The sequence below is a fragment of the Ovis aries genome, chromosome 17 (assembly GCF_016772045.2).
Source record: "Ovis aries strain OAR_USU_Benz2616 breed Rambouillet chromosome 17, ARS-UI_Ramb_v3.0, whole genome shotgun sequence".
Taxonomy (NCBI): Eukaryota; Metazoa; Chordata; class Mammalia; order Artiodactyla; family Bovidae; genus Ovis; species Ovis aries.
In genome coordinates, this window is record NC_056070.1 from 29,705,230 (window position 1) to 29,732,128 (window position 26,899).

Sequence of the window (26,899 nt, forward strand, 5' to 3'; positions counted from 1 at the left end):
TCCAGCACGTCGCCAAAACTTCTGGGCCGTAGCTTTGCCTGCGCGCCCACGCTCCGGGCTTCTGGACAGGCGTTACGGCGCCCACGAGAGAAAAGACACCCCTTTTCGGGGCGTGAAGCGGTTAAATCTATGTCGCAGCTTCTCAGTAACCATTAGCCCGCGACCTCGGGCTAGATGTCTGAGAGAGGCCGCCTCAGCAGCCGCCTCAGCGCACGTGAGACTCTCACGCGCAGCGTAGGCGAAGAGGCGGGAGCTGGCGGACGCAAACCCAGACCAGGGAAGGGGCGGGGTTCGTGGGCGCATGCGCAGAACCAGAGCACTGGCCAGGCCGTGCCTCCCAACGGGTTTGCAGAGGAAAGGAGAGCGCGTGGCGCCCCGGAACCCGCGCACGCGCCGTAGCCTCGCCCCGCCCGTACGCGCGCGCGCGCGGCCGGCGCAGTATCTTCTCTTCAGACCCGCCCCCCTCTTGTACTTCAACTAGAGGAGGAGACAGGCGAGAGCAGGGAAGTGTGGGGCGAGGTGGGCGGGGCGTCGCACGCGAGCGCGGCCAGCAAAAGGAAGGAAGAGGGAGAGATCCAAGACAGCGTTACCGCGTAAACACCCAATCGGGAGCCGGCCTGACCCCGCCCCCTACCCTCACGTTATTGGCTAGGAACCCCCCATATGGGCGGGGCCGGCCGTGGGGTTGGGGAGGGCAGGGGGCGGGGAGGAGGAGGAAGGCGCTGGCGGGCAGTGATGGCGGCGGGTGATGGGGACGTGAATTTAGGCACCCTGGGGAGTGGCAGCGAGAGCAGCAGCGACGGTAGTAGCGAGAGCCCAGGCGGCGCGGGAGCAGCAGCAGAAGGGGGCGGCTGGTCGGCAACGGCGTTGGCGCTTCTGACGGGGGGCGGGGAGATGCTGCTGAACGTGGCGCTGGTGGCGCTGGTGTTGCTGGGGGCCTACCGGCTGTGGGTGCGCTGGGGGCGGCGGGGTTTGGGCGCCGGGGCCGGAGCGGGCGAAGAGAGCCCCGCTGCCTCTTTGCCTCGTATGAAGAAGCGGGACTTCAGCTTGGAGCAGCTGCGCCAGTACGACGGGTCTCGCAACCCGCGCATCCTGCTTGCGGTCAATGGGAAAGTCTTCGACGTGACCAAAGGCAGCAAGTTCTACGGCCCGGGTGAGGAGGAGTTGGAAGGGGAGGGTGAGGACCCCCTGCAGCTCAAGCTCGACCCCCTTCTGATGGGGAGGCCCATGGGCACCGGGTTAGTTTGCCAGCCTTCTCGACATCTGGACCCCCGAGCCGTATCTGCCGCACCTGAGACGGCCTGCCCCCCACACGCCCCAGCCGCGGGCCCCACCGGTGTTTACCCTTCGAATTCGGATCCCAGTGTCGCCCGAGCGACACTGAGTTTTCATCTTTTTCCTATCCCATTTCTCCTCTCAGCCTTTTCTTGGGCTGAATTTTTCAAAATCCTTCTAGTTGTCGCCAGTCACGCTGGCCCTCAGCCTTTACTGAGCTTTCTGATTTCTGGAATCGTTGCGGGGAAAGAAGGAAGATTTCTGAAGTAGGGACCTAAAGTTTTAGACCCTGTAATTCATAACTTTCTTTACTTGTGTGTCTGTGTGTGCGCGCGAGCGCTTATCCACTAGTTCCCATAAGGCCACGTTTAAGTACACGTAGTTCCAAGTCCCAGCCTTTAAGAATCTATTAAATCCGGTCCCATATGCAGAACCTTGACATTTTTTAAAAAACCGGTTTTGATACAAAAATGCTTTCCAAGATTAACAGTATATGAGGGATGAAGCTGATCAGAATGCAGATCCTAATAAATACTGGCAAGGTTATTCGCCCTGAGTTTTGGAGGTGGAACTCATATACCCAGCAGGCGTTCTTGTCCAGTTTTTCTTTTTTTTTGTAGCAGGAAGGCAAGTATTCAAATACACGTTGATTATCACTTACTTTGTTTTCACTGAGGAGAAAGAACTTTATAAACAGCTATAAATTCATATTACCATGCACCAGTTCTGCAAGTTAAATGTTTCTAAAGCTTTGCTTTCAGAGAACTGTGTATTTAAGGTGGTTGGTTTAGAAACCCTTTAACAGTGTAGTTATAGCAAACGTTTCAGTTCAGACTCATGAAACCTGTTGGCCTACCATAAAATTGAGCAACATTGTACATGCTGGTTGTGTAGTTATTCTGAGCTTTTAAGGAGTTACTACAGTCAAAGTAAATAAAATTAGAGACCTATAGTGACCTGTTATTTGAAAGAGGACATCCAAGTCTTAAAGTCAAGGGGTTGGCAAATCTAAAAACAAGTTGGTTTCCTCTAATATGTTAGTCCATGTTGTTTATTGACACCTGCAACTATACACCTATGATTTATGTGCTTAGTGGATGGAAGATATTTTAGAAGTGTTTTGGTTTGTTGTTTGTTAATTGGATTAGAGAAGAGAAATGGGAGATTCTACACCCAGTAACAACAAACACGTTGAACTTATTTCTTAGTTACTTGTATTTTGTGTATATATTTACATTCAATTCAACCAAGTCACAGATAGCTTATAAAGTACTTGCTGCTTGTATAAAAAGAAAACCTGATGTCTACCCACTCATATCAGCTGAAACAGTTAGTACATTTTTGTTTACTTAAGCAAATATGGGTAAGACAATGGGGCCAAAGGACAATATTTAAAGGAACAGACCAAATTAGTTAATTTTTTTAAATCGCGAATTTATACAGTATTATGTATTCAGTGATTAGAAATTATGTACAGGTTTAAGTTTTTAATACAGAACTTACCCAGACTAAAAACTCTTGCTTCTGTAGCCCCTATCTAAACGGACAGTGAAGCAACCAAGTGTTTAGTGCAAAGAAGCCTATCAGTCCTCACACATTAATGCCTTGCCACTATCTGAAAATAGCAAAGAGAGACAGCCATGGACACAATTTGGCAGCACCCAGTGGCAAATGTTCTGCAACAGAAATTTTTAAATTAAGATGAGAGTCATAGTTATAATATAGATAGCCTTTGTGTGGCTTGAGCCAGTGCTCGGTTTTAGGTTAGCTTTCACTGATTTCCATCCAGGTCCTTCCTGATGAACAGGCAGAGTGATACCCCATTATTTAATTCTAAGTAGTTTTGAACAACCTAAACAGATATTTGGAATATTTTTTTATTGAAAGGAACCTTAAAGTTAGCCAGATCAGCTTTATGGATTTGGAATGTATTTCACATTAAGAGGAGATCTAACATTTCCCAGAAGTCTTGAAGCAAAATTTGGGGCTATAAAACAAATTCAGTTTTTATTTTAATTTTTTTCATCCTCAAATCAATTAAGGAATTTTGTAGCAGAGTAATTCAGAAGTAAAAATCCTTATATGAGACTTCGTAGCTTGAAAGAATGAGTTTAGGGAGTCTAGCCAATATCTACTCCCAGTTCTCAATAATGGTTTTAGAGTTAAAAGATTACTTGTGAGGCTTTTTCTGCGTTGAAGTTATTTTTATTTTTAGTCATAATTTTTAAAGTTTGAGTTCTAAAAAACGTAGCTGTTGGCAGTTTAATTTAGTGGAGTAAACACATTGGGAAACAGTTGGCATTAGCTACCTTTGTCAATATTAAGTTCAGTAACAGTTCAGGCACTTGGCCAGTGTGTGAGGAAAGTGGATCATGTAAGAAGCAAAGAATATGGGAGGAGAAAGGAAGCAGACTTGTTAAGCAGCTACTACTTCAAATCTATTAATTTGTCATCTCCATCTCCTCAGTGCTTCAGTGAGGTTAGTGAACATTCCTGTCCTTAAGAGGGAGAGCTTGGGGTTTAGGAATTTGGGGTAAATTGGCTTGGATCACACAGACATGGTATTCAAATCCAGATATATTTGACCACAAAGCCTGTCTACTCTATTTCAGATAAACTGCATTCTGAGATAAATAGAGAATCTGTTGTTATTTTTATACCCTCTCCTGGTTCCCATAAGGATTTAAAGCCTCAGAGAAACGTACTTTCATGGCTTCATGTTGTGCTGTTCAGTATAGTAGCCACAAGCCGCATGAATTGAGTTTCTCTGTATTACCCATATTTCAAGTGCCCAAACAGTGCACTTTATAGAGCATTTCCATCTTCCCATCAAGTTCTGTTCAATAGCATTGATTCTAGAAGTTAAGGTAGAAGGAGGAGAAAACTCCCATTTGGGGCTTATTATCATTTAATTTCCAGACAGCTCTAGGAGATAGGTAATGTTCCCATTTTACGAATGTGGAAACTGAAACTCAGAGATTTTGCCCAAAATCACATATCTAGTAAATGGCCAAGGTAGAAATCAAACGCACTCTAACTGGCTTCACAGGCTATGCTTCCTACTATATCACAGCATAATATAATTTCATGTTTCCAGCATCATAATAGATGAGGAATACTCATCTATCATTTTAAATATTATTAATTATTAATAATTTGGTGTAATATTTCTGCAGTGGGATTCTAGCAAAACTGTTTTTTTTATTCTTTAGAATGGCAAGAAATTATAGTTATAGTTTATAATAGTTTATTCACATTTCTGGTATTAAGATACATAGCTTCCCCCTTATTCCATGTAGAGTATTCTTTGACATAACAAAGCTGTAATTTCTCCAACATACCATTTAAATTCCACTGGAAAGAAAAAGAAGTTTGTAAGAAGTACCCCCATGAGATGCCTAATGTTTAGGAGATGGGGAAAGGGAGTTCATACACCTTTTATGTGTTCTTCCTCCTTTTTTAACTTCATATTCACATGTTAATTTTATTTGTAGTTTGCAAAATTGCAGCTGAAGCAAGAGTTGCAACATATAGACAAACATTCTTTCACGAATGTCCTATTGACACTACCCAACTTTCATCCTAGTCTTTTGTTTTGAAGCCAACTGGGTCTGTGTTAGGTCTAATGCCCATGCACATTCATTACCTAACAATCAGGTAACAGAACCAGCTAAGTTTTCTGATGAATTTTGATACTCTGCTCAAATTTATACTAATTTCTTTTCTTTTCTTTTTATTTGGCTGTGCCATGTGGTTTATAGGATCTTAGTTCCCCAACCAGGAATCAGACCCACCCCCTGTATTGGAAGTTCAAAGTCGTAACCACTGGCTTGGCAGGGAATTCCCTTTACTAGTAATTTCTACAGTACCTAGTTGGTTGGCTTCTCTGAGTTCAGCATCATTCGATTGTTTTTAATCAAAGAGGGAATTGTATTAAATACTAACACAGAGTATAAAAGGATAGCTTAAAGCATGTATGAGACCAGAAGATGTTGTTCAGGTTGAAGAAAAGGAATAGATTAACATCTGGAGGTAGCCCTTTTTAAGTTCTTTTCATAGTTCTTTCAACCATGTGGCAAAGGTCACTCATCCCCCACATACATACTTGTGAGATACATCACTAAATAACTACTGTACAAGAGCCAGCATTTTGTCTCAAGATCAGTTCTCAGAAGGAGTTACCTGGATTTCATCACACTGTTGCCTAGATAAATGTTTTGAGTAATTCTCTGGGTCTGCAAAACTTGTACTTCCCAGCTCTCATGGAGTTTATGTTCTGTTAAAGAAAGACAGATAATAAACAATCATTCAATACATGATTATAATAAAGGACTTTATTTATTAGCATTAGATGGTAAAGAGAAGTACTTATTTATGTTGGTTTGTCAAGAAAGTGGAGATTGATAACTTAAACAAAAACCTGAAGGAACCAGCCTTACAAAGATTGGGTGTATCGTTGTTTTGAAACTATCTCACAAAGGTCCATCTAGTCAAGGCTATGGTTTTTCCAGTGGTCATGTATGAGTGTGAAAGTTGGACTGTGAAGAAAGCTGAGTGCCGAAGAATTGATGCTTTTGAACTGTGGTGTTGGAGAAGACTCTTGAGAGTCCCTTGGACTCCAAGGAGATCCAACTATTCCATTCTAAAGGAGATCAGTCTTGGGTGTTCTTTGGAAGGAATGATGCTAAAGCTGAAACTCCAATACTTTGGCCACCTCATGCAGAGAGCTGACTCTGATGCTGGGAGGGACTGGAGGCAGGAGGAGAAGGGGACAACAGAGGATGAGATGGCTGGATGGCATCACCGACTCGATGGACATGAGTTTGGGTGAACTCTGGGAGTTGGTGATGGACAGGGAGGCCTGCTGCTGCTAAGTCACTTTAGTCATGTCCGACTCTGTGCGACCCCATGCGACCCCATAGACGGCTGCCCCCCAGGCTCCCCCATCCCTGGGATTCTCCAGGCAAGAATACTGGAGTGGGTTGCCATTGCCTTCAGTGCATGAAAGTGAAAAGTGAAAGTGAAGTCGCTCAGTCCTGTCTGACTCTTAGCGACCCTATGGACTGCAGCCCACCAGGCTCCTCCATCCATGGGATTCTGCAGGCAAAAGTACTGGAGTGGGGTGCCATTGCCTTCTCCAGGGGAGGCCTGGTGTGCTGCAATTCATGGGGTCGCAAAGAGTTGAACACGGCTGAGCGACTGAACTGAACTGAAGCACTAGATCTAGAACTGATACCGTGTTAATCAGAGGAAGAAACATCCTTATCACCTTGCTGATTTTCAGATTTGACTTCAGGCTTCATTTGATAAGTATTACCTCAGCAGTTCTTTTTCCATCCTTTTAAGCAATCTTTTATTTTTTTCTGTATAAACAACATTACCTGGATTTTTAAAAACTAAATTTAATGCCAATACTGTCTTTTAACAACTTAATCAGTTTATATTTTTTGTCACTACTCACATATTTAGATTTATTTCTACTATCTTATTTAGTAATTTCTCTTGTCAACTTTTCTTTGTCTTCTTTCCCACCGTTTTTTCTTAGATGGATTTTTTATTCCACTTTTTCTCCCCTACAGATTTTTGTTATTTCATTTTAGTATAGTTGATTTACAGTTGTGTTAATTTCTACTGTACAGCAAAGTGTTTCAGTTACATACATACATACATTCTTTTTCATATTCTTTTCCTTTGTGGTTTCTCACGGGTATCAAATATAGTTCTCAGTGCTATATAGTAGTACCTTTTGTTTATCCATTCTCTAGATACTAATTTGTATCTGCTCATCCCAAACTCCCAATCTCTGCCACCCCTACTCCACCTATCCCTTGGAAGCCAAAAGTCTGTTCTCTATATTTGGGTGTCTGTTTCTGTTTCATATCTCCCTGCTAATTTGGATGCATTCTATTTGTATTCTTTTGGTGACAAGAGTCTTTTCCTTTAATTTTTTCTATAGGCATTGTTACTCTGAACAATATATGAATGTTAACCAAACATTCTTGTACGAATTAGAACTGTCACTTTAAAACACTTTACTGCCATTTGACAGTATTTCTTAATATTAAATATACAAGACAATCATGTAGAAAAATGTGAATGGTGTCCCCTGGAGTTGTACACAGCCATATGTTGTGGCCTTGGTTAGAAAGCTTAAACTCTAATCCCTCCCCACTCCATTTTCTACGTTATTTCTATTAGACTTAGAGTTTTACTGTAGTTTTTCAAACACTACCCTCAAACTGAATAATAAACTTTTTTTAAATAGCCAATTTTCATTTAAATTTACCCAATAGAGTTACCATTTTCTTCATTCACTGTCATTTCTTGCATCTCATACTTTTGTTCAGAGTTCAGTTTTCATTTTAGTGAGGTATGTCCTATAGTTTTGTCACTGATAGAAAAAAAAAAATCAGTTTCTATCTGCCCTCACTCAGGAATTATAGTACATATCCAGTTCCAGTTTAGTCATTTCCCAACTCTTTGTGACCCTATGGACTGCAGCATAAGCCTTTCTGTCCATCACCAACTCCAGGAGTTTATTCAGACTCATGTCCATTAAGTCAGTGATGCCATCCAACCATCTCATCCTCTGTCGTCCCCTTCTCCTCCTGCTTTCAGTCTTTCCCAGCATCAGGGTCTTTTCAAATGAGTCAGCTCTTCGCATCAGGTAGCCAAAATATTGGAGTTTCAGCTTCAACATCAGTCCTTCCAATGAACACCCAGGGCTGATCTCCTTTAGGATGGACTGGTTGGATCTCCTTGCAGTCCAAGGGACTCTCAAGAGTCTTCTCCAACACCACAGTTCTTTGGTGCTCAGCTTTCTCTATAATCCAGCTCTCACATCCATACATGACTACTGGAAAAAACTATAACCTTGACTAGACTGACCTTTGTTGACAAAGTAATGTCTCTGCTTTTTAATATGCTGTCTAGGTTGGTCATAACTTTCCTTCCAAGGAGCAAACATCTATTTATTTCATGGCTGCAGTGGCCATCTGCGGTGATTTTGGAGCCCCAAAAAGTAGTCTGTCACTATTTCCATTGTTTCCCCATCTATTTGCCATGAAGTGATGGGACCTGATGCCATGAATTTGGTTTTTACTTTAACAATGCAAACCTTTAACAATATTTTAATATATTGAGAGCCTTCCTTGTGAGTGTATCATTTAGTAGCCCACTTTTAATGAATATTTGTTTCCAGTCTTTTGTTATTACATACATGCATGCATGCTCAGTCACTTTAGTCGTGTCCAACTCTTTGTGATCCTGTAGACTGTAGCCCACCAGGCTCCTCGGATTCTCCAGGAAAGAATACTAGAGTGGATTGCCATTTCCTCCTCAAGGGGAACTTTCCTACCCAGGGATCAGACCCATGTCTGCCAGAGCCTTCTGCATTGCAGGCAGATTCTTTATCTACTGAGCCACCTGGGAAGCATGGTATCATGTACATACCATTTCAATGTGTTACTAAAATCATAATTATCTATTAAATAAATTCCTAGAAGTAAAACTACTGAGTCTTATGTTATGGACCTTTTTAATTTGGATACTTTTTTCTAAATTGCCCTGCAGAGATGTTGGACCAATTTACAATGACATGAAAATGCCTATTTCTCACTCTCTTGCAGAAAATGTGATATAAAATTTTTTGGTCTTTGTCAATCTGAGAAGTTAAAATAGTATTTCAATATTATTTTAATTTACGTTTCTCTTTTTCTCAGTGAATTTTGGTTAGTTACATTCGGAATTTATTTAAGATGTAAAGTAAGCATCAACTTTTGTTTTTGTTTTCTTACAGTGGGCTATTCAGTTGTTGCAACACCATTTATAGAATACTTTTTCTTCCCTAATACTTGTAGTTAGGAGATTATCTAGTTTGACCTCCACAATTTTAGGCATATAAAATTTGCCTCAAATGTAGAGTGTGGCCTCGAACCCAAGTATCTTGGCTTGGAAGAGGTATTCTTCCAGTTTTACCATGCTGCCTTCCCTCTAAAAGTCCTGGGAGTTGCTCAAACCAAGTATAAAAAAGATGTATTAGTTGGATTTCATTTAATCACTTTCATATATGGTTTGATTTGTTCCTAGGTCCATTATAACCATATTTGGAATAAATTACTCAGTGTGCACATGTGCTCAGTTGTGTCTGATGCTTTGCGACCCCATGGAATGTAGCCTTCCAGCTCTTCTGTCCATGGGATTTTCCAGGCAAGAATATTGGAGTGGGTTGCCATTCCCTTCTCCAAGGATCTTTCTGACCCAGGGATCGAACTTGCATCTTCTACATTGGCAGGTGGATACTTCACCACTGAGCCACCTGGGAAGCCCTATACCAAGTATTATTAGATTTTTTGTTTTTAACTTGCTTTAATAATCACAGAAGACTATTGTCAAAACACACCAGAAAACTAGGCTGTTTAACTTTTAATGAATTAAAGTTTGTCTCTGAGCACTGTGGTTTTTATACCATGAAAATAAATATTCCTTCTGGAATTTTCTTCTCTTCATAAATACTAATATATTCATAGATACATACTCACCCTAGTAGAAAATGATCTCTTAGGTATTTTAGATGTTTACTTTCTCCTGGAGTTTTTTGCTCATTAGTGTTTTACAATAACCATATGCTTTCCCTTTTCAAAACTGTCACTCCATTATATTTGATTGTATGATAGTAAGCAGTTTCAGGATGTAATAATTGATAGATTTATTGATTTTTGAACTTCATAAAAATTTTTATCATAAGTTATGTTAACTCTTAAAACTATTAATGAAATCTGGATTCTAACTAGTATAATGTCTTTGGTATATTTAACAGTATCATAGAAGTAAGATTTATCTGTAAAATGATGTCTTAGAATATTTGTTTTATAAATACATTTAAAAGAATCTGTCTTGGCTAAATAATTGGGTTCATTTTTTGTAGCAAGAATATTCTTGAAATAGTAAATCTAGTTTTATATCAGCATTATATTTTAGTTTTTTAGAAGGCAAGAGTTTAATTCTTTTATTATTACTGAAATGTTAGTGTTGAAATGAACCTTAATAGTTAAAACAATCTGATTGGTTTATATAAGCTAGCCTTTTAATTTTTTTTTTATAAATTATACCATACCAAAAGACCTAAGAGCATTTAAAATATGCTTTCCTTAGGTAGTTCTCTGTTGTTATAGTATTAGGGATAGCCAAGAGTAGTCACCAAAATATTAGAATCATAACATTTAGGTCAGTTATATAAGGGGGTAATGGAAAGGGGAGGTATTACTGAACAGAGGAATGTACTTTAACTGGACTTCAAATCCTCCTTTCTCAGCAGGTCATCCTTTTCCAACTCTAGTTCTTAGTCTTAATATGACATTCTTTATGATCTTACAGGAAAAAGAAAACTATTTTCAAGAAGACCTTTTCAAAAGTTAAATGCTTCCTGTAGGAAATTTGAAATATGTGGAGAGGTCATTCTTTTCAATAGTTAACAGAACATCATTTTGTCTAGGATTAGGCTTGCATTATTAACTGTTGCCTCGAGTCCACTCTTAAGTTAGTCAAACCAAAAAACAGCATTCCCTCTTAGGGAAGTTGGCAGGAAATTTTACTGGTATGTTGTCCATATACTCAAAGATGGAGGTTCTTATGACTGCTGTTCTTATAGTGATCATCTTTTCGTCTCTCCTTTTTACCATTTGGATGTGTTTAAGGTTGATGAAGTATCCTCAAGTAGATTGAATTTTGTAGAGCAGGCAGGTAAATATTATATAACATAATGCTAAGAAAAGCTGTTGATTTCTACGGCTTTTTTTGGTTAATGTTCTTCCATTTTAAGAGGTATTTTAAAATAGCCATTCCCCTGAAATTTTGTGATCAGTGAAATGCTCCAGTTTTCAGGGTTGTCATTTCACCTTTGGGTTTGTGGGTCCTCTGTGTTTTCTCAAGATGTACTGTGTTCGGTGTAGTTGGAAAAGTGGTTGATTCTGTTAGTAATTTTAGGCAAGTCATTGAATACCTTTGCATCTTTTCATCTGCCAAGAAGGGAGGGCAAAACTATCCCTTCTACTTCACGATACTATGAGAAGGAAGTGAGATTGCAAGGAAATTCTTGAAAAAGTTGAAATTCTCATTTTCTTCTTGTAGTTTTTTATAGCCTGAATCAGTTTTATTTTTTCTTTTATGTTTGACTCATCACTGTTATAAGTTTGTAAGCATTGGTCCAATCAGCATTAAGATTTTTTTGGTCATTAAACTGCTTTAAGGTGGACCACTTTTCTTTCCCTCAGGACTGTTCTCGCTTAATTTTAGTGTTGGTTTTTTGTTTTTTTTTTTTAACTTGCTTAGTTTTAAAAGTTAATGTTAGAAATTCCCTGGCAGTCCAGTGGTTAGGACTCAGTGCTTTCACTGCTGGCGCTGGATTCAGTCTCTGGTTGGGGTCTTGCAAGCCACATGGCTTGGTCAAGAAAAGCAAACGTTAACGTTTCTCATTTTTTAAAAAAAAGAAATAATGTCATTTGCAGCAACATGATTGGACCTGGAGATTATCCTAAATGAAGTAAGTCAGAAATATTATATGATATCACTTACATGTGAAATCTTTAAAAATGATGCAAATGACTTACTAATAAAACAAATACATAGAAAAAAAATTTTTATGGTTACCAAAGGGGATGAGGGGAAAATAAATTACGAGTTTGGGCTTAATGTATATACACTACTATATAAAAGCTTCCCTGGTAGCTCACTGCCTGCAATACAGGATACCTGGGTTCAATCCCTGGGTTGGGAAGATCCCCTAGAGAAGGAAATGGCAACCCACTCCAGTATTCTTGCCTGGAGAATCCCATGGACAGAGGCGCCTGGCAGGCTATAGTCCATGGGGTCACAAAGAGACACGACTGAGCGACTAAGCACAAGCACAATATAAAAAACAGGTAAACAAGGACCTAGTATAGCACAAGGAACTAGACTCAACATCTGTAATAACCTGTAACGAAAAAGAATCTATATATACTTTTTAAAAATCACATTTAAAAAAAAAATTACTTTGCTGTACACTTGAAACTAACAGCATTATAAATTAACCATTCTTAAATTTTTTAAAAAAAGTTAATGTTTCTCCAAATCAATTAACTTCAATTAAAGAACTTCAGATTTTACTTTGCAAATAGAAATTTACTACTATTTACTGTGTTCAGTTCAGTTCAGTCACTCAGTCATGTCCGACTCTTCGTGACCCCATGGACTGCAGCATGCCAGCCTTCCCTGTCCATCACCAGCTCCCAGAGTTCACTCAGACTCACATCCATCTAGTCGGTGATGCCATCCAGCCATCTCATCCTCTGTCGTCCCCTTCTGCCCCCAATCCCTCCCAGCATCAGAGTCTTTTCTAGTGAGTCAACTCTTCTCATGAGGTGGCCAAAGTACTGGAGTTTCAGCTTTAGCATCATTCCTTCCAAAAGAAATCCCAGGGCTGATCTCTTTCAGAATGGACTGGTTGGATCTCCTTGCAGCCCAAGGGACTCAAGAGTCTTCTCCAACACCACAGTTCAAAAGCATCCGTTCTTTTGATGGCGCTCAGCTTTCTTCACAGTCCAACTCTTGTGACTATCATCCATACATGACTACTGGAAAAACATAAATAGTATTAAATTTCTTTATCTTAAACATTTAAATACCTTTTTGAATGTCAGTTGAGATGATGGACAATGTTTGAAAGTTACCAATATTGACCAGTTGTAAGTAGTGTCCCATTTTCTTATATAGAAGACAAATTTAGAAATAGACAGTGGTAGCCTAAGTTTATATTAATGGGCTTCCCTGGTGGCTCAGATGGTAAAGCTTCTGCCTGCAATGCAGGAGACCTGGGTTCGATCCCTGGGTCAGGGGTTTATGTTAATTAATAGGTATATCCATTCAGTGGGAAAATACATAACGATTAAATGAGAATTGTGATATTCAGCTAATATTAAGGAGCAATATGGAAAGTACTTAAGAATGGGAAAGCAGGATAAAAAACTTTACTGGAAGTATTACCTTTATTTTTCTGTTAATATATTATTGCTTAATAATGGTCCTTAAATTTATTGCTAAGGCTCCTTTTTTGTTCCATACAAGAAACTTTAAGAGAATGAATTTTCCTAACTCATTCCTAAAACTCATTAGTTTTCCTAAGTAACCCAGTAAGCTTTATAGTGCAGTGCTCACTGTAGTTCAAACTAAGGTTCATAAATGTTTAGAAATTTTTGAATTTTCTTCTTAAAGGTATAGATGCTTTTCTGACACATAACTTTCTATAATCATTATTTTACTCATTTAAAAATCAGGGAATTTTTTTTTGTACTATATACTTCTCATTAGAAAATACTTTACTCTGTTAAATGGACAGTAAGTTTTTTCACTGACCACTCTGTGGCTCATAATAGTTAAGCAAGTAAATTTGGTCTTTAAACTGTTTTCTCTACATTTCTTTTGTCATGTATTGATAACTTTTCAGACTCAGGAAAGAAATTTTTATATATAAAATCACTCAGTCGTGTCCGACTCTTTGCGACCCCATGAATTGCAGCACACCAGTCCCCCCATCCATCACCAACTCCTGGAGTTCACTCAAACTCACGTCCATTGAGTCGGTGATGCCATCCAGCCATCTTATCCTCTGTCGTCCCCTTCTCCTCCTGCCCCCAATCCCTCCCAGCATCAAGAGTCTTTTCCAATGAATCAACTCTTCGCATGAGGTGGCCAGAGTACTGGAGTTTCACCTTTAGCATCAGTCCTTCCAAAGAACACCCAGGATTGATCTCCTTTAGAATGGACTGGTTGGATCTCCTTGGAGTCCAAGGGACTCTCAAGAGTCTTCTCCAACACCACAGTTAAAAAGCATCAGTTCTTCAGTGCCTAGCTTTCTTCACAGTCCAACTCTCACATCCATACATGACCACTGGAAAAACCGTAGCCTTGACTAGACGGACCTTTTTTGGCAAAGTAATATGTGCTTTTGAATATGCTATCCAAGGAGTAAGTGTCTTTTAATTTCATGGCTGCAATCACCATCTGCAGTGATTTGGGGGCCCAAAAAAATAAAGTCTGACACTGTTTCCACTGTTCCCCATCTATTTCCCATGAAGTGACGGGACCACATGCCATAATCTTAGTTTTCTGAATGTTGAGCTTTAAGCCAAGTTTTTCACTCTCTTTCACTTTCATCAAGAGGCTTTTTAGTTCCTCTTCAGTTTCTACTTCTTAAAACGTTTTAAACAGGGAAATCTACATGGTCTGTTCTACAAACTAAGATGAATAAAAAATTAACTCTTAAAAGATTTATATTATAAATATTGTTTTTTAAGTAGCCAGACTTGGGAATCCTCTGGCAGTCCAGTGGCTAGGACTCTTAACTGCTGAGGGCCCAGGTTCAATCCCTGTTCAGGGAACCTAGGATCCCACAAGCTGTGTGGCATGGCTAAAAATAAATAAGTAGCCAGGCTTAGCCAATTAAATGAAGTAAAACTTTCCTCTCCATTCCCCAGAAACATTACTACCGTTAAGTACTTGGTTTGTATTCTTCCTGGTGCTTTTTTTGTGCATATACAAATACGGGTTAAATGTGCATGTATGTGCATCTCTTTTAGTTCAAAGGAGGTCATGCATACTACGGACTTCTCTGGTGGCCCAGTGGTTAAGACCAGGCTGCCGGGGGCATGGCTTAACCCCCTGCAGGGGGCTGGATCTCTGGTCCAGGAACTTAAGTTCCCACATGCCATAGAGTGGAGCCAAAAAAGAATAAAAATAAAACTAACTAAATGAATCATACTGTGTAATCTAATTGCTTTTTTCAGTCACTATATCATAGACTTTGTGCATCTGTACATACAGAGTTACCTCATTGTTTTTTATAGCTATGTACTATTTCATTAATGACCTATGATTTATGTAAGCAAATTCTTGATACAGAAAGTTCGGTTGTGTGGAGTTTTGTCTGTTAGTCTGTGTTTATTTTGTTCCTGCTTTCTGTCAGGCACTGTGGTAAGCATTGAAGATACAGAGATGTGCAAGAGAGTTGCTGCTCTCAAGGACACACTTTGGGAATGACTTGCTTCTGGTAGCCATTCCTCCCTAGACAAGGTGGTTCCTGATTCTTTACACTAATTATTTTGTGTCCTTATAGCCATATATATATCCAGCCAGTGTTCTGTTGATTCTTTTTAGATGCCACAACTAATTAACAGTAATCAATAAGGCATTGTTTCCCCTCAAGAAAACTGGCTTCCAAACCTAACTCTTCTAGGTTTCCTCTTTTCTCTAATACCTCACAGTCTTCAAGTTTAAATAGTTTTTTTTTTTTTAATATCTAAAGTAGTTGAAATCTAAATTTTCAGTGAAAAACTTTACTTTGGTAAAAAAGTGGATTTCTAAGAAATTTCTTCTCATTATCCTGTTTAGTGTCTGGGCATGTTTTGAAATTAAGGCTGAGTACCAGATAAGAGACATGAAGTTTCTTTTATTTGACATTTTCCTTTGAGACATTCTAAAATATTTTTAGATAATCTAAATAATTTCTTTTTTTTCCCCAGCGGGTCCGTATGGAATATTTGCTGGTAGGGATGCCTCCAGAGGACTGGCAACATTTTGCCTAGATAAAGATGCACTTAAAGATGAATATGATGATCTCTCAGATTTGAATGCTGTACAAATGGAGAGTGTTCGAGAATGGGAAATGCAGTTTAAAGGTACCTTCATTTTGTTGGGTTCTTTACTAATACTAAATTTATGGCCAAAGAAAGTACATACCATTCCATTACTCCTTAAGAGTCTTAGGATGCTATCTGTTTTCGTTGCCATCATTATTTGATGATAAGCATAGCTAACTATCAAAATGACTGTTACATGTGCTTATTGTTAATAAAATCCATATTTAAAAGTTCACTTGTTACAAACTAAAATTTATAAAACTTGTGACACCTTTAGGTTTGTTCATTAAGATAAGAGTTTTTTCAACATAGGTTCATATTTAAAACTGAGTTGATTACTGATACTGAATTTTAGTTTATTTTTAAATGATTTAATTTATCTTACCTTCAAACCATAAAGGAAAAATGTCATTCTCATTCATTATATGCTTGTGACATCAGTTTTTACTGCCTCAGTGAACACTCTGGACTGCTACTTATGTGACTTATGGATCCCTTGAAATATCTCTTCTGGCTTCTTGGCACTTGTACTGGTTCTGCTGAACCAAGCAGTCCTCCTATTTCATCCTCTTGATTTGTCAGTTAATTCACTTAAACTCAGTTCAGAATCCTGACCAAGAAATGACTAAATATTACCATGAACATAACAATGGGCATAACAGTGTTCTAAATTAAACACATGGTAACATAAAAACAAGTCACAAACAAAAACATGTCACATCTAAGAGAGTTTAATAGGAGAAAGAAAAATAATATACTGAGAGTCACATATCGGGACCTCAAAGAACGCAAGCTAATAAGTAACAAGTGAATTTTCATCTGTTCGTTTGGTTTGTTTTCTTAGGGACTAGTACGTGTGTCACATTTTCTCCCCAAGAATATGTCCAGGTTGGATTTACTTTCCATGTGACTTTCCACCTCATACTCTTCTCCCTACTTCAGCCCCAGGAAAGTCACCATTAACTTTTTTAAGATCTTCTCACTGTTGGAAATGCCCTGTGTTTGCCACCTTATTTATTTAATTACAATAATTACAGTTACTTTGGGTTATTAAATTTAAAGATCTGCTCTGAGACTCAGTGCACATTAGAGGTAAACCAGTCATCAGACGTATTCCAAGAGCCTGGCCTGGGTCCTGGACTCAACATATATTTTTAAAATATCTTCAAGTGATTCTGAGGCAGTGTCCTTGATTAAGAACTGGTTGTATATAGAGACTTCCCTGGTGGCGCAGACGGTAAAAGAACTGGTTGTATGAAACACTTTCCTCCAAAGCACAAATCCGAAGCTTTATAAGTTCCCTGATCCTATTTTCTTATGTTCAAGCCTTACATGAGTATAAAAAGATGGGACAAGGTAAATGATAGGGAAAACTTACCTTATTCTCTATGACTGAAAGAAGCATACACCTTCCCTGCTGTATAATGGAATTTTGAAACAAATTTGATTGCTACTGATTTTCTTTTGATTTATCTTTCAGAAAAATATGATTATGTAGGCAGACTCCTAAAACCAGGGGAAGAACCGTCAGAATATACAGATGAAGAAGATACCAAGGATCACAATAAACAGGATTGAACTTTGTAAACAACCAAAGTCAGGGGCCTTCAGAACTGCAATTCTTACTCCCTTTCACAGAATGTCCAGCATCTTTGGGTTTGGTTCACCTGCTGCAAAAAACATTCAACAGATTGTACAAGCTACATGAGTCTCACTATGAAGATTTGAATACTAGACATTATGTGTGCTGCCAGACTCATTTGTTGCAGTTATTTGTAATGTCTGGTGGGGCTTCATCCTGAAAGGAAGGAGACAGGGATATTTTTAAAGAGCAAGAGAGTGACAAGATTACTTTCTCCTTTTTTTCTTTTTTTTTAATCTAAGACAACCTGATATGTATTTGCTACTTGAGTGTATAAGAGATTTTTTTGAAATCTCTTAAAAAAAAAACACAGCAAGGAATTCCTATTTCTTGTGCTGTGTTTTTGTTTTAGCAGTGAGGAAGAGAGGAGACCTGGGCAGGAGAGGTTAGGGTGTACATCAGTTTTAAGTAGTTAAGGCTACTGAAACATTAAAATGGTAAATGTGAATCCCAAGCTTTTCTTTTTGGGTTTTGTCAGGGAAAAGAAGAAAACCTTTATTTCTAAGAAATCTTTGGAAATTAGAAGAATGGATTTCAGGTGGATTTAAGTCAAAGCTAATTCCCCAACAGCAAGATCATTTGAAACTAGTTTTTATCCCTTTCCTTCCCCTAGATCAAATCAATATTAATTGTGCCTTATTTCACTTACATAGACTTGAATTATTTTTAGGGAAAGCCCCTATGTGAATTCTGAAGTCACTACAAGCAGCATTGAGACTGAAGTTGGAATATTCTGTTGACTGCGAAACCTTGATGTCATTCTGTGTATATAGAATGTAAAAGGAATATTCAGTGTTACTGCCATATATATGTTAATATACACAAACTTCATTAGCATTATAATGGCCAAATGTATTCCCCCATGCTTTTCTCTTTTCAAAAAAAAAAATTGAAAAACAAATCAACAACTCTGTCCCCTAACAGCTGCCTAATTTTAAGAGTCTTGACTCTCACATCTCACTGGTGTGGGTGCATGGGGCTGTAGTATGGATGTCGTGTGGGTGTGTCTTGAGTGTGTGTGAGAGCGCCTTGGAAGGGACTCTGCTGATACTGTAAATACCCGTACCCTTTTAATAAAGCATGTACAATAAACCAAAATAAGCTTGAGTTGGACTTTATATACAAACTGTAAACCAGTGCATTATAATATGGTAGTCAAGATTGTGTATTTGATTCAAGATAAGGAAAAATATTGGAATGAAAGGCAGGCACTGGTTAACCAAGTTGTACACATTGTACCACATTCACTGTAACTTTAGGAAGAAATTCCACTTTGTGGAACATTCTCAAGAGATCTGAGATTATTCAGGTAAGAAATGATATATTAAAATGTACATATTTTTACTTTATATTTTGATGCCAACTGATTATACTAGAAGTAATAGCACTTCAGGTGGTAGTTACTGAACACAAAACAATAAAGGATATTATACTGATAGGTTTTAAATTCTGTTGTTTGAAAATGCTCTTACTAAAAAGCCCTATATATGTCTATCATTTGATTTCTTCATATCATGACTGTTTAGGTTCTTAATTGGAGACAAGTTATACCCAAAAATACCATTTTATTTAATAAGTCACCAGTTAGAGAAAAGAATTCTCCTGCTGTATGAGTATAATATATGCAGAAGCCATCAAAGAAAGAGGAAGTTTTAATTGCAATAATAAGCTAAAGTATGTAAAATACTACATTCTATTGTACTCAGTCTTGGAATGTTTTGTAGAAAATGATGAGTTTCAGCCAAATCTTTGCTGAAGGCTGGTTGCAACAACTGAAGAGTTGTAATGCTTTGTGTGTTTTTATGTAAAATATTTTCTAAACAGATTTGTTAAAAGTATGTGTCCTCTGGAGTAAATTGATATGGAGAAATATATATATATATATAATGAATCATTTCAGCCTAAAGTTAAGTAAATTTACAGTTGTGAATAGAGAAACCCTAAATATTCATGCAGTAAAAATTATACAATCTGTTAAGAAAAATGATTAATTATGTGTTTTGGACTTGAAATAAACAGTGTTCTATGGATAATTCCTCAATTTCAGTTGAGTGGTCTCATTCTCAGGTAGTTTGATGGGCAGTCATCGAGTATGGGGATGGGAGCTGTGGTGACTGGTGTTGCTGCTGTTTCTCCCTCCCCTCCTCCCTTAACCACTATTTCCCCAACCTGCCTGGTTATTAGAACCACTTGAGGTGCTTAAAATCCAAATTCTTGGTCCGCAGTCCAAACCTGCCACCCAGTGAGCCAGAATGGAAAAAGTGAGTCTCGGACTGTAAGGAGTCCCTTGGTTAATGCTTATGATCAGGCACAGTTGAGAACACCACACCAGTCTTCAAACTGACCTTTGAATTACAAGGGTTTGAACTATGTGAGTCCACTTTTATGCAGTATTACTATATGCAATAAATATAGTACTTTATGATCTGCATTTGGTTGAATTTGTGGACGTGGAACTGTAGAATTCAGAGGGCTGTAAGGGGAATTTCTGTCAGCACAGGTTGGTACCTCTAAACCCCCACATAATGTTCAAAGTTCAGCTGAATTGTCTCTGTCTTCTACTTGAAAGAGACAACCTTTGAACAATTTTGATCTGATTCGCTGTATTTCCTTTTCTGTTTAATTACCTAAACGTCCATAGTGGTTCTGAGTAAAAAATGAGATTTCACATAAAAATGTGTGTGATTTTTTTAAATAATTCTATTCTCTTCAGTTTATTTTTTTTGATAGTGTCTTTAAGTTGGCATTATGTTTCCCAAATAAAGACTATCCTGTGTGTACTAGCCAGTTTCTCTTCATTAGAAGGTGAACCCATTCATATTACAGGTCAAGTTTTTTAAAACTTTGACTATGGTGCACGTTTTCCTGACAGTGATTCTACCTGCCTTCTTTGAAATCTGCAGAGTCTAACACATTTATCCCCACCTGTGATCTAGAAAGCAAAAGTTAATATATTGAACTAGTACTGGGGGAAATTATTCTGTTGAAAACGAGATAAATCAGACTCCTCACCCAAGTAGCCTGTTTACATCTTGATACCTGAGAAGTGCTACACATTGCTAGAAATAGATATCTCTGGCATATTAACAGTGTATAGCCTTGCTTACACTGTGCCTTTATGGATTAGAATAAGCTGAAGGAGGAAACTTTAATTTGCAAAGACACCTGTACCCCAATACTCATAGCAGCGTTGTTGACAATAGCCAAGACATGGAAGTAACCTAAATGACTTATCAATAGATGAATGAATAAAGATGTGATATATATACATGGAATACTACTCAGCCATAAAAAGAATGAAATAATGCCGTTTGCAGCAACATGGATGGACCTAGAAATTATCCTATTAGGTGAAGTTATTTATATGTGGAATCTGAGAAGATGATATAAATGAACTTATTTGCAAAACAGACCCACAGACATAGAAAATAAACATGGTTACCAAAGGGGAAGGGAGGAGGGAATAAGGTGTCTAATTAACATATACACATATAAAAGAGATAAATAACAAGGACCTGTAAAACACCAAGAAGTATATTCAATAGGTTATAACCTATAATGGAAAATAATTTGAAAAAGTATATATACATAACGTATATGTATAATAATCTATTGTATACTTGAAACTAACACAACATTGTAAATTGTACTTCAGTTTCTTAATGGTTTAAAAAAATAAGCTGGGTAGTACTAAATTTATTAAATGTGTAAATTGCTTTGAGCATAATGAAAATAAGTTACTGAAATGAGCATGGTTCTTTTCTTCTAATGAATTAAAAGTAGCAAATGTTCATTGATAGCTTTTGAGTATGTATGTTCCATGTAGGTCAGCTATCAATCTGCTAGGTGATAGTAATCACAGAGTATGATCTCTTTGTTGTGGCAAGGAAGTTCAAATGAAAACCACCCAACTTTTCGTTACTGTTTTTAGGCAAAATTCATCATTCCCAGGCAATGTCAGAAAAGCGTGAAACTTCTCAGACACACTTGTGAGTTACGTTTCTGATGAGATACTGGGCTAGATATTTCCGGTTTGCATTTGTTCTGCCATCAATGGTAACAGAACATTAGGAGTGCCTATGATTACTCCATTCAAGAAAGCACTTAACATGCTGTGAACACTTCATTCACAAGAGATTTTTCTGTTTTACTCTATCTACAGAGTCCAACTAAACCAAATTGTAAAGTTTAGTGTAAGAAAACTGGTGAATTGTTGCATTTTTCTTTCACAATCATCATTTTTAGTGGCTGCATAGTATTATTAGTGAAAATGCAGGTTATTACATGGTATGCTGCCAGTTGGGTTAAAGAGCAAAGTTGGAAGATAACAGACTTTATGCATTTTCCCATTTAGAAAAGTAATATATGTTTAGTATACAGAAAAAGGTTAAGAAAAATGAGAAGCAAAATTAGTTGAAGCAATCTCTTAATTTAATCTCAAACTAATCTTCCCACATCTCTTTTTATTATTTGTCTGCACTAAGAGGCTTGCGGGGTCTTAGTTCCCTGACGAGTGGTTAAACCTGCACTGTCAGCAGTAAAAGCTTGGAGTCCTAACCACTTAGGCTTTTCCCCTTAGATACCCATCTGATCATGCTGGACATCTGTACCTGGAACCTCAGTGTGATGCATCCTTTTCCTCCCAGACTTGCCTCTGCTCTCATGTTCTCTTATCAGAGAGCTCCTGCTCTTGACTCTCCTGGCTTGTCTTCCTACCTCTCTGCTAGTTCTCATCAAGGTCATTGTCCCTATGGGCAATCTGAAATAAATTTGACCTCTTTGTTTCTGTACCTCAAGGTCTTAAGTGATACCACCTTACTTTCAATTTCAAGACAGGGAGGGCTTAGGCCTCTTCATCAGTTCCCATTGAACTATTACATAAAATGCCTAGTAGCTTCCAGAATATACCTCTAGCTACTTACCCACTCCATTTTTCAGTCTATATAATACTCTTCCACACACCTTTCCAAGTTTTAACTGCCCTCCTAGCTAATTGGCCCAGTCATAGAGACTCAGGCTCACACTCTGAATTCACCCCCAGACTGAATTAGAGAGCCCCAGTTCCATGGCTCCAAGTTTCACAGGTAATTCTGTATCACTGAATTCACTATTGTGCTGTAATCATCTGCCTTCCCTGATAAACCAGGGACCAGAGCATACCCATATTTTAGGCCCAGTGTTTTTCCAAAGGGCTTCCCTGGTAGCTGAGCTGGTAAAGAATCCACCTGCAATGCAGGAGACCCTGGTTTAATTCCTGGGTTGGGAAGATCCCCTGGAGAATGTGTGGACCACCCCCTCCAGTATTCTTGGGCTTCCCTAGTGGCTCAGACAGTAAAGAATTTGCCTGCGATATGGGAGACCTAGGGTTGATCCCTGGGTTGGGAAGATCCCCTGGAGGAGGGCATAGCAACCCACTCCAGTATTCTTGCCTGGAGAACCCCCATGGACAGAGGAGCCTGGTGGGCTACAGTCCATAGGGTCACAAAGAGACAGGACTGAGCAACTAAGCACACTTTTTCTAAACTTAGTACAGTGCTAGCTAGACACAATATTTGTTCAGAATTTTTTGTTAAGTTCGTAAAATGAGAGGGTAGACTAAATCAATAAACTTTAAATGAGGGCTCCAAGGAAATATTAGGAACTGAGGGGCGGCACTTCTTACTCACTCCCAGCTGAGGCTGCTGAGGTGCCTCAGTCCACTGATACATGATTTTCTACCATTTCTTGGCAAAAATGGCAACCAGAGATGCTGTTCTGAAGTGATTGTAGCAGAAAGGTGCAGAAGCAGATCAAATTATTGAAGCAGCAAATTGCTCTAATTAAGGAGAAAGAAATTTTGCAGACAACTTAGAGAAGAGAAGAAACTTCGAGTTGAAAATGCTAAATTGAAGAAGGACTAAAATGAGCTAATTAAGGCAGAAATTCAAAATGGAGTAAAATACCATTTCCATCTGGTACTCCACTAAAAGCTGATTCTACAGTTTCTGAAAATGAGATACAATCTATACCAATAGCAACCATATCTTCTGGTGCTAAAGAACAAGTAAAAGAGGAGGAGGAGGAGAAGAAAAGATGAAAGAGAAAACTGAAAAGAAAGGAGAAAAAAGAGAAAAAACAGCAACCAGTAGCTGACTCTAAGCCTGTTGATGTTTCCCCATCTGGATCTTCGAATTGGGTGTATCATCACTGCCAGAAAACACCCTGATACAGATTCTTTGTATGTAGATGAAGTAGATGTTGGAGCCCCAAGAACAGTGGTCAGTGGCCTGGTGGAGCATGTTCCTCTTAACAGATGCAAAATCAGATGGTGGGTTTACTTTGTCTCAGGCAATGGTAATGTGTGAAAGTTCACCAGGGAAAGTTGAAATCTTGGCACCTCCTAATGAATCTGTTTCTGGAGACAGAATTCCTTTTGTAAGAAGCTCAGCAAAGTAACTATCTTCTTTTGAGCAGATGTATAGCTCATTCTTGGGAAGGCCATGTGGAAGGATGCTTTCCAGTCCAGTCAAATGATCCAATCCCACTATTATCTTAGTCCCCTCTGAGTTTTTTCCTACTTGCCACCCCTCACTGTACAGAAAACAGCCAAGCACCATGCAGGGCAGTCATCAATGGTGGGTAACCAGAAGGCCATGTTAGAACAAGCGCTGGCAAAGGTCATGAACTTGGGGTTGAACTGCAAACAGGTAATGGGACCTGTGCGTTTGCCATCCAATACAGCTACTTTTATACCACTCTCTCTATTCCAGCATGGATCTTGCCATCCTCTGAACCAATCATAATAAACTGGAAGTCTGGGGTAAATGAGACCTCCAATGTGACAGCCTTGCTTTTAGCATAACCCCCAAACATGCATCACCACTCCCTTGAGTGCATCAGTCAGACGGATGAAGCTGCCATTGGTGGAGATCAGGATGAGCTTGTCATCACTGCTGAACTTAAGCCCTGTCCACTCACAAGTCCAATCATACTTCATCTTAAATGTCGCAAATGGCCCCTTATCAAAAGAGCAAAGATCATAAAGTTTGACCATTCCAGAATTGACACCTGCAGCAAAATTAATTCTTCTGGATCAAAAGAACAAACTGGCTTGCCCTGTATATGCATGAGACCCTGGCAGTTAGGAGAGCGGAGATCCCAGAGCCGAATGGTCTTATCAAGAGACCCAGAAATGAAAGCGTCATCCACAGGTGACATGAACAAGGCCACCACCCTTTTGCGATGTCCAGGAAAGTACCTGATATATTTGAGGTCATGCAAGGACAGGTAACGAACAGTATCGTCTCTTTTGTTAGAGCTGTTCAGTTCAGTTCCGTTCAGTTGTTCAGTCGTGTCCGACTCTTTGTGACCCCATGAATTGCAGCATGCCAGGCCTCCCTGTCCATCACCAACTCCTGGAGTTCAATCAAACTCACGTCCATCGAGTCCGTGATGCCATCCAGCCATCTCATCCTCTGTCGTCCCCTTCTCCTCCTGCCCCCAATCCCTCCCAGCATCAGAGTCTTTTCCAATGAGTCAACTCTTCGCATGAGGTGGCCAAAGTACTGGAGTTTCATCTTTAGCATCATTCCTTGCAAAGAATACCCAGGACTGATCTCCTCTAGAATGGACTGGTTGGATCTCCTTGCAGTCCAAGGGACTCTCAAGAGTCTTCTCCAACACCACAGTGAAGTGAAGTGAAGTCTCTCAGTCGTGTCCGACTCTTTGTGATCCCATAGACTGTTGCCTACCAGGCTCCTCCATCCATGGGATTTTCCAAGTACTGGAGTGGGTTGCCATTTCCTTCTCCAGAGGATCTTCCCGACCCAGGGATCGAACCTGGGTCTCCCCCATTGTAGGCAGACGCTTTACCGTCTGAGCCACCAGGGGAGCCTAAACTACTGTATTTGCTGCATGAGTGTATCTGATGAGATCCACGCCGTATTTCTTACTGTACGGGGTTCTCTTTGGTTTGCCCTCCTGGCAGTCATAGAGCACGATGGAGTTGCTCGAGATGACCATCTCCCTGTTGGGGCTGAAGTCGAAGCAGTTGATCTTGTCAGAGTTTTCGTGGAACGCCTTGGCGACGCGGAAGCTCCACAGCACCCTGTTGGTCAGATTCATGGCGGCGGTTGCCCACCATGACAAGGAGCTAAATCCTAAGAAGATTTCGGGGCAGATCCAGCGTGATCTCTACACTAATGATGAATGCGTGGCTGCACACAAAGGCGCTCCCTTTAAGGTGAAAGGAAAGGGAGTGTGCAGGGCTCAAACAATGGCCAACAGTGGAATAAAATAAAACACTTCAGTTTCTGAAATACATTAGAGAAAACAATAAAAAGAAATACATTTGTCAGTCATCCCTAAAAAAAAAAAAAGAGACAACTGAGAAAAGAGCCTAAGAGCTACATCAGAGCAGCACCTCTTCTTTGTTTTGTTTGTAGGCTTAGAAATAAGTTTGAAAAGGTTTTTGTGCTATTAAAAAAAAATGTGAGAAAATCACTGGACTAGATAATCTCTAGTACCCTTTAGTTTATAAATACAATTCAAGGGAAGAACCATATAGTCTTATTCACATCTAGCAATGATATATGACAGCAGAATACAGATTCGTCTTCATGACTAAATCAAGGCACAAGCACCATAGAGCAATTTTGACCTGAGTGCCTATTTAAATAAAATTTGCAGGAACAACAGCTTACAGGCTTCGCTGAAGAGGTGAGCAAAGGAAAACCAGAGGAAAGGAGAGGACTCCCTTTTCTTTTCTCTTATAACTAAAAACACTCATCAGTGCCTTGAAACCCCACCCAGGGCGTTGTTTGCACTCTCCCACAATGACCCCTGGTCTCCACCCCCAACATTCCCATCACTGTGGCACTGATTGCAGTTCCTGGTCTATTCCAGTGGTGATGCAGAAGAAGGCAAGTAAGGCGAGACACAAGTTTAAATTTGATCTAACCAAAGACAAACTGCAAAGTAATAAAAGCATACTGAAAACAGTCCCACCTGCTGCTCTCACCTGGAAAGAAATGCCTTATTTGTGGGGAAAGACCTTTACACTTAGTACTGTGCTAAAGGTGAGAAAGGAGACAAACACAAGATAAGAATAAATCACCTTTGTTATGTGAAGAAACACCAGAGCAAACATTTTAGTTCCTTCAGCTGGGTCTTAGAGGAAGCGTTTAGGCCTTGAAGGGAATCTGCTGTTTTCTGGTGACCTTGAGCAAGTTTCTGAATTTATGAGCCTATTGGGTTTCCCTGGTGGCTCAGACGGTAAAGCGTCTGTCTGCAATGCAGGAGACACAGGTTTGATCCATGGGTTGGGAAGATC

General features: G+C 39.3%; 1 protein-coding gene and 2 pseudogenes across 2 annotated transcripts; 2 read left to right on the forward strand and 1 right to left on the reverse strand.

Moving 5' to 3' along the window:
- The first annotated feature begins 721 nt into the window (after window positions 1-721).
- Window positions 722-19,630, forward strand: PGRMC2 (progesterone receptor membrane component 2). Of its 2 annotated transcripts, XM_004017531.5 has the most exons (3): window positions 722-1,153; window positions 15,831-15,986; window positions 17,428-19,630. In XM_004017531.5, exons 1-3 carry the CDS (start codon window positions 736-738, stop codon window positions 17,523-17,525), a joined length of 672 nt encoding a protein of 223 aa, XP_004017580.4. In that variant the 5' UTR covers window positions 722-735; the 3' UTR covers window positions 17,526-19,630. The 2 variants fall into 2 exon arrangements, with proteins under 2 accessions (XP_004017580.4, XP_060257005.1); XM_060401022.1 differs by having other exon boundaries at window positions 15,831-19,630.
- On the reverse strand, window positions 15,560-25,828 carry LOC105602779 (WD repeat-containing protein 82-like; annotated as a pseudogene).
- LOC101120017 (aminoacyl tRNA synthase complex-interacting multifunctional protein 1-like) lies at window positions 17,947-25,867 on the forward strand (annotated as a pseudogene).
- The last annotated feature ends 1,032 nt before the right edge of the window (window positions 25,868-26,899 follow it).